Source organism: Hordeum vulgare, chromosome 5H (genome assembly GCF_904849725.1).
Source record: "Hordeum vulgare subsp. vulgare chromosome 5H, MorexV3_pseudomolecules_assembly, whole genome shotgun sequence".
Classification (NCBI taxonomy): domain Eukaryota; kingdom Viridiplantae; phylum Streptophyta; class Magnoliopsida; order Poales; family Poaceae; genus Hordeum; species Hordeum vulgare.
Genome location: NC_058522.1, coordinates 376,796,543 through 376,803,201, shown reverse-complemented (window position 1 = coordinate 376,803,201; position 6,659 = coordinate 376,796,543). Strand labels below are relative to the sequence as shown.

At 43.0% G+C, this 6,659-nt stretch overlaps 1 protein-coding gene across 1 annotated transcript; it reads left to right on the top strand.

Annotated features, from left to right (window-relative positions):
- The first annotated feature begins 438 nt into the window (after positions 1-438).
- LOC123397765 lies at positions 439-4,424 on the top strand. Its single transcript, XM_045092297.1, has 6 exons — positions 439-752; positions 925-1,127; positions 2,093-2,202; positions 2,871-2,956; positions 3,796-3,906; positions 4,024-4,424. Exons 1-6 carry the CDS (start codon positions 643-645, stop codon positions 4,154-4,156), a joined length of 753 nt encoding a protein of 250 aa, XP_044948232.1. The 5' UTR covers positions 439-642; the 3' UTR covers positions 4,157-4,424.
- Positions 4,425-6,659: the final 2,235 nt, after the last annotated feature.

Below are 6,659 nucleotides of genomic sequence, written 5' to 3'. Positions count from 1 at the left end.
CTTTAAAATTGAAGTTCCTACACTTGTGTATATAACTGCAAGACTCAAAACCTATCTTCCTCCCCGCAATCTCCCTGAGCGCCATGAGGGTCACCGGTTCCTTCTTCAATATCTTCTTCCACGACCTTGCAATCGGAGCCGATGTGAATGTTCCTCATGCCAACACCATAGCTTCCCCTACAAAGTAAGAGTTTCCTTTTTATTTGAGAGGAACAAAGCAAGAGCTTGGACCTTTTTTTCTAGTAACTGCAAGAGCTTGGACTAGAGCTACTCATTCCGTCTTACTCGTTTTTTTGGACTAGAGTAATTCTGTTTGGGCTCCCGGCAGGCGACAGCTGCTCCAACAGGAGCCCAAACAAACAGCCTTTTTGGGCCGGTTCCGAGCAGTAACTTCGCGGGAGCGCTCCAGAAAAACCATCTCCCGCCCCGACTGAACGACACAAGCATCTCCCGTTAGGGTTCCTCACTCCCGACCGGCGCCGCCACCTGCCCCCATCTCCGGCCGCCACCGGAGTCCCTTCCCTCCTGCCTGAGCCGCCCCCTCCCGCTTCCGAACGCACGGGCGCTACCGACGCCCACGTCCTGCTTGGCCACCGACTGCCCGAGCCGAAGCTCCGACCGCCGCCGCCGCCGCCGCTTGCGATGGAGGCGCTCCGGGAGGCGACGGCCGAGCTAACGGTGTACGTGCACCCGTCCAACGCCGCCGACGTCCGCCGCGCCGTTGCCCGCCAGCTCAGCACCCTCCTATTCTCGTACGTCCCCCTCCCCACGACTCCTTCTCTCTCGGTAGTAATGCGATGCCCCGTGCGCGTCCCAGTGTAGCGTTGCAGCGGTGCATCTTTGGGCGGCGGTTTGGGTAGAGAGGTGTAAATTTGTTGGGGGAACAGCATGCGAACAATTTGGATAATGGGCATTGCTGTACAGGTACGAAGGTCGCTTTGATGGCGTGTTGCTATCACATGAAGTTGAATTCGAAGGTGACAACGAAGATGACCAAGACAGAGAAGTTGACAAAGACGGGAAAAAAGTTATCAAAGCCAAAATCCTTGATGGTTTGGTACCATATTTTGGCGTGCCGGTGACTGCAAACCTGCTGCTGTTTTCTCCCCAGCCAGAGATGATACTGGGTAGGTGGACGTATGACTCTTCTTAAACATCGCTCTTTTGACGACCTCATATCTGCACGTCAGTTATATGAAATCGTGCACATTCAATTGTAGTAGAGCGCGCCAGTGCATTTTCCAATGGCTGAATTTGTGTGTTATCTCTTGTTCATTGAGAAACGGGGAAATTTATACAGTGCCACTAGTCCCAGCTTACATTGTTACCATGTCATAACACTTCAGTGCTATTTCTAAAAATGCAACTGATCTGCCACTAGTCTCAGGTCAAAGTATCTTAACTGAGCTGGCCATACCCCCTCCCCCCTAAGTGCCCTCAGGCACAGCTGTTATTCTAATATGATCTGATGGACTGTGCCTGCATTTGTGCTTCTCAGAATTTGGATTGATCATTATTGTTAGATCTTAGATCTTAGATGCCTGCTTGTGCTTGTCAAAATTACATTGTTTTTGCTTGCCGTTTGTGCTTATTTTGGTGCAGATTGGCTGCCTTTTGCAGCTCATGACAGGATTAAAACAGGCCTTATTTGGATATGCATGTTACAGACTCAGTTTTCTTGTGTTGCCTGCTTGCTCATCTTTTTCTGCCTCATATGCAATTCAAGTGAGCACCTAGAGCTTCTGCCCCCAAGTGGTCTTCAGTGCCCCATTGATAAAGTGAAGTCATGGACCACCATATATATTTTTTCTCCGAAAAGTGTAGCCTAAGTTAGGAAAATACTCTCTCCATTTTATTTACTCCGCATATTAGCTTTTACTTAAGTCAAACTTTATAAAGTTTGATGACAATTATAGAAAGCAATATGAAAGTTTACAGTTACAAATCTATATGATGTGAAAATATATTCAATGATGAATGTATGATTACAGTTTGAGCTGAGATTACTGGCATTGTTAAACTTCCCTTGAAAAAAATATTGCGGCCAAAGTTCGAAATAGTATGTCTTATGTTTTTTATTTTATAATTTCAGAAGGGAAGGTTGAAATGCTTGGCAAGGAATCAATTCATGCCATTGTCCTGGGGGTTTTCTCAGCAGCCATTATGTCAGATGATATCCCTGAGACGTTCAAATTCAAAAGAGTAGGACCGAATTTTCTTGATAATTAAGGAATTAGCTGTGTTGAATCCTATATTTGTTTTGTTTCATGCAACTTTATAAATGAAACCTTCTCTTTTCAAGTTTCAGTAATTGATTATTAATAGAATTTGTCTTGTTTGGATGCTTCATAAATTGTACTCAACAAAGCTGATACCCATGGACATGCATTAGCCATGCAGATTCGCTTCTACCATTCCCTGATATGACCTATTGGTTGAATCCATTAGCCCACACCTATTGTACTTATGCATAAAACCATATGGCTTGAATCACCTTTCATGTTGACCTTTAGTAGTTGGAACTTGCAAGTATACTGTAGTACAGTTCTGAACGTTTTTGACAAATATTACGACCATCGTTGCTCAATTTTTGCTAATTGTTGCAAGAATAAGAAGTTAGCTGCTGGTGTGTGATCACATTGTCAAAAGGTACGGGTGACTAGGAAGTCTCTAAAGAAACTAAACACCAAATTGTGGGAGCATGCCTTGATTTATTGCACCATAGAAAAAAATGGCTGATACTTCCAAATTGAATGGGTTCGTGAACACAGCATGTGATTAACAACTTCTCTATCTTGAGAACTCTGCAGATATAGTAGTTTTAAACACCATCCAATCACTTTAATAAGTTGAGTTTATTGCTTTCACAGAGAGGACATGGAGGAAAATTTATAAGCCAGTTGGACAAGCAGCATGTGATTAAAAAAGGAAGCATGATACGGTTTTCTGTTAAAAGGTATGGGCTCATCCAGTTCCTCTTTTGTCTGGTTCAAATTGCCTTTCCCGAAGTTTTATTTCCAATTTGGCCAGCAACTCTACACATTCTAGATATTTGTATAGCTTTTACTTTGCTTAGGGTACTTACTGCTGTATGTTGGTCTTGTACGTGCGTACTGTTCTAGCGTATTATTCCCTCCCCAAAATATAAGGCGTGCTTGACTTTCCATGGTCTTTGATGCACGACTTTGACCATTAATATATACCAAAATATATGGATTGAACATGTATCAATAATATGAACGCATTTGTCTTGGAAACAATTCTAGTCACATGTCTTTATAGTAATTTTGAAGGCATATAACAAGTGAAAATTATAGTCAAAGTTGATCGATGAAGACCAAAAAAGTCAAGGTGCGCCTTATATTTTGGTTAGGAGGGAGTAATATTTTTTGCCCTGCTGTGCTGATGAGGGGATACCCCTAAACCCACCTTGCTTTGAACTTTCAGCAATATCACTCCATAATAACATGTCAGGAGTTTGATGGTGTAGAAGACAATGTTTTACTTTTATGCATGAAACTACATACCAGCATGGTGATAGTAGAGCATTAGTTTTTGAGCTTATTTAATCATGTACTATGATTCCTTCAAAACAAATCATGTACTAGAAATGGACTCAAGCTCATCCCCACAATGTATTGATTATTGAGCTGCACATGAGAACTATATGAGAATTCGCTAAGCGATTTCGAATAATTTGTATGTTACTCTACTCTTAGTCAGATAGTCATGTGGCACACTGTATTTTGAGTCAAATAAATTAACCATGTGCCTTTGCCTGATACTCATTTATAGGGTGGACACGGAAATGAATTGTCACATAACTGGATCTTTGATGCCGCCTCACACAGGATGCATGCGTTGGCTATCAGTACATGATGCTGAATACGCATCAGAAATTAGCAGGTCTGGTTTGGTAACACATGCTTCCATGCTATTTTTTAAACTGTCATTTCAATCGTTAGTTCTGTGCGACAATTTTCAAGCTTATGTCATAAAATGTGTGCTGCTCAAAATTTCCAGCGGTAAAAGGAAATCAAGGGATCACACCAAGACCGAGCACAATGTACAAGGCCGCGCAACTGTGAACAGCGAAGATAGCGTGGTGAATTCTGAACGACCACGCAAGTCCAAAAAGCGGAGTGTTGAGGAATAATGATGCCACTAAAGTAAAAAAAAAGTCATGGACTCGGCCTTGCAATCTTGCTGACTTGTTCTGGAAACATGGTTTTGCTTGGCTCGGAAGCTGCTTCCCAGTTGCTTAGTGCCAGTAATTTTTTGCGTAGCATCAATTGTATGATGATGATGTAAAATAGGACGGTTAGTGAGCGCATGGTACGTTTATCTGGTGTTTTCTGATCTTCCAGAGGCGACCTTGTTTATGGGCAAATTGACATGTTTCAAATTTGTTTTAGCTCCCAGCATACCAAGTGATCTTGCCTGGTGCCTGCTTAAAGGGTTCATCAAATGCCAGTATTGCTGCAGAGTGGCAGGGGCGAGAGACGTCCTTTTTTGCCTGCATGAACATTAAGGAGCTACCGGGACATGTAAATTCAGGGTGCATTTTGGAGCCGATAGTGACACCAAAGAGGAGGTGTCACGCTAAAAAAAGGAACGGGTCGAAGGATGACCTTCCAGGTTCCTGTCTCCTTTTATTTCTTTTAACACACCTGCTCCATTTTAGGGCGTGATTGGATCGTCGTCTCACGGACGATTACAGGTGTAGAACATTCAGGTGGGAAATTAATACACGCTTCTTCGAGTCAGCTGCTTGGTTGGTCGTTTAGATCCTAAAAAAAGGCTATGTTTTGCCTTATACCTGAAAAAAGAATACACACCTCCCGCGCTCCTTTCCATCCGACTTGATTGTTTCTGGCCGTCCATTTGCGTGATGAGGCTAATATTAGCTGTTAGAGCAACTCTAGCAGACCCCGCATCCCGTCTCGACCCGAAAAATAACCGTCAAAATGCGGGTCGGGGCGGAAAAACCTGCTCGATCAGACCCCGTATCCCGCCCCGGTTTGCAAATATTTTTGCAGGGCGCGGCAAAATCTCGGCCCCAACCCGTGTATTCGCGGGTTTTTCCCTCGCCGTTGTGGTGCCCTCCATATACGCGGAAGCGGTTGGTGGGAGGGACATTTCAGCCCGCGCGGGGTCTGAAAAAGCATATTCCACGAATATGCTTTTTTACGGGTCCGTTATGCAGAGTCTGCATCCGCGACCGTGCGCGCCAGCCCGCAAAGACGTTTTTCCGCAAACTGCAAACACGTTTTACGGGCCGGACGGATGCGGGGTCTGCTAGAGTTGCTCTTAGATGTGCTGTCAATTTCTGACTTCACCGTATTTTTTTTGGCCCAGTTGTCCTAAAGGGCTGCTACTCCAAAAAAAAAAATCATGGCACACCTCCTCCAATTTGCTCGACTACATATGCTTTATCTCATCGTGTTGGACCTCAACCCTCATAAACCAATTAGTTCAATGTCTCCGTCGAGAATATCATATGAAAACCAACATTCGAGAGAAACCGATAAAAACGCGAGAGAAAAAAATGTTTTGAAGTCTTAAAAAAAATCTATAAAACATGAGATGTTAAGATAATGATGTTTTATTGTCACATAAAATATCAAGTTGAAACACATTATAAGATGTGAGCTATGAAAAAGACAAAATCAACGTTAAATAGTGCTAAACAGTAATGTCATTATTTAAGGCTGAAATTTATCTTTTTCATAGCTCATAACTCGTAATGTGTTTGAACTTGAACTTTGGTGTGGTAATAAAACATCACCCTCTTAACATCTCATATTTTTTTCAGATTTTTTTAAAACTTGAAAACATGGTTTCCATAAAGTTTTTCATCGAATATTGATTTCCTTATGAAATTTCATATGATATTTTCCCCTTGGCTGGTTGCAGGGGTATCTTCCTTCTCTGGCTGCAGGAGTATCTTCCTTCTCCACTCCCGGTATACTCCGTGCGACTGTGCTGTCTGTGATCGCTCATGCTTCCCTCTCAAAGCAACAGTAGTGGCATAGCAAAGGGAGGAGAGATAGGCAGCGACATTTGTCCAGACGGAGCGAATACTAGGCCGGAATAATCCATGGCGAACACGTGAGGTGGCGATCGTTCTGTAGACATAAACCAGTTGTCGTCTAGACAAGGTACATACCAGTTCGTTTGCTGATTGTGGTCCACAATGTTCCTAAACAACGATAAGAGAAAATAATCATAAATTGATGTCCATGATGATCTTGCTTTCCCTTCCCAGATTTTCACCCGGTGGTCCTGATTTTTTGCATATTTCCCGGCCAATCTGCCAAGTGTGTGTTTATTTTTGTTTCAATTGATAAGTCCCTTGACATCTGGGATTTGCAACATGATTCTATGGCTACATCCGCACTACCATGTGAATGACTGAGCTTCTTTAAGTGAAGTCTGTTAGAAGTATAATTGGATTTAAGTTAAAGATAAAGAGATAAAGATAAGTCCCTTGACATCTGTGACAGCCCGAGACCGACGCCCAGAAGATTCCCTCCTTTATTCCGTTTCCGTCGTGTGGCTATTTTATTTTGTTGGTTGCATCGTCATGTAGTTTGCATCATCGCATCATGCATGGCATCATGTCAACTGTGTTTTGTCGGTGTTGCTTGTTGCCGTGT

Coding starts and splice junctions, on each gene's coding strand:
- LOC123397765 (XM_045092297.1), top strand. CDS start 643: ATGGAGGCGCTCCGGGAGGCGACGGCCGAGCTAACGGTGTACGTGCAC. Junction 2,203..2,870: donor AGACGTTCAAATTCAAAAGA/GTAGGACCGAAT, acceptor TTGCTTTCACAG/AGAGGACATGGAGGAAAATT. Junction 3,907..4,023: donor TACGCATCAGAAATTAGCAG/GTCTGGTTTGGT, acceptor CAAAATTTCCAG/CGGTAAAAGGAAATCAAGGG.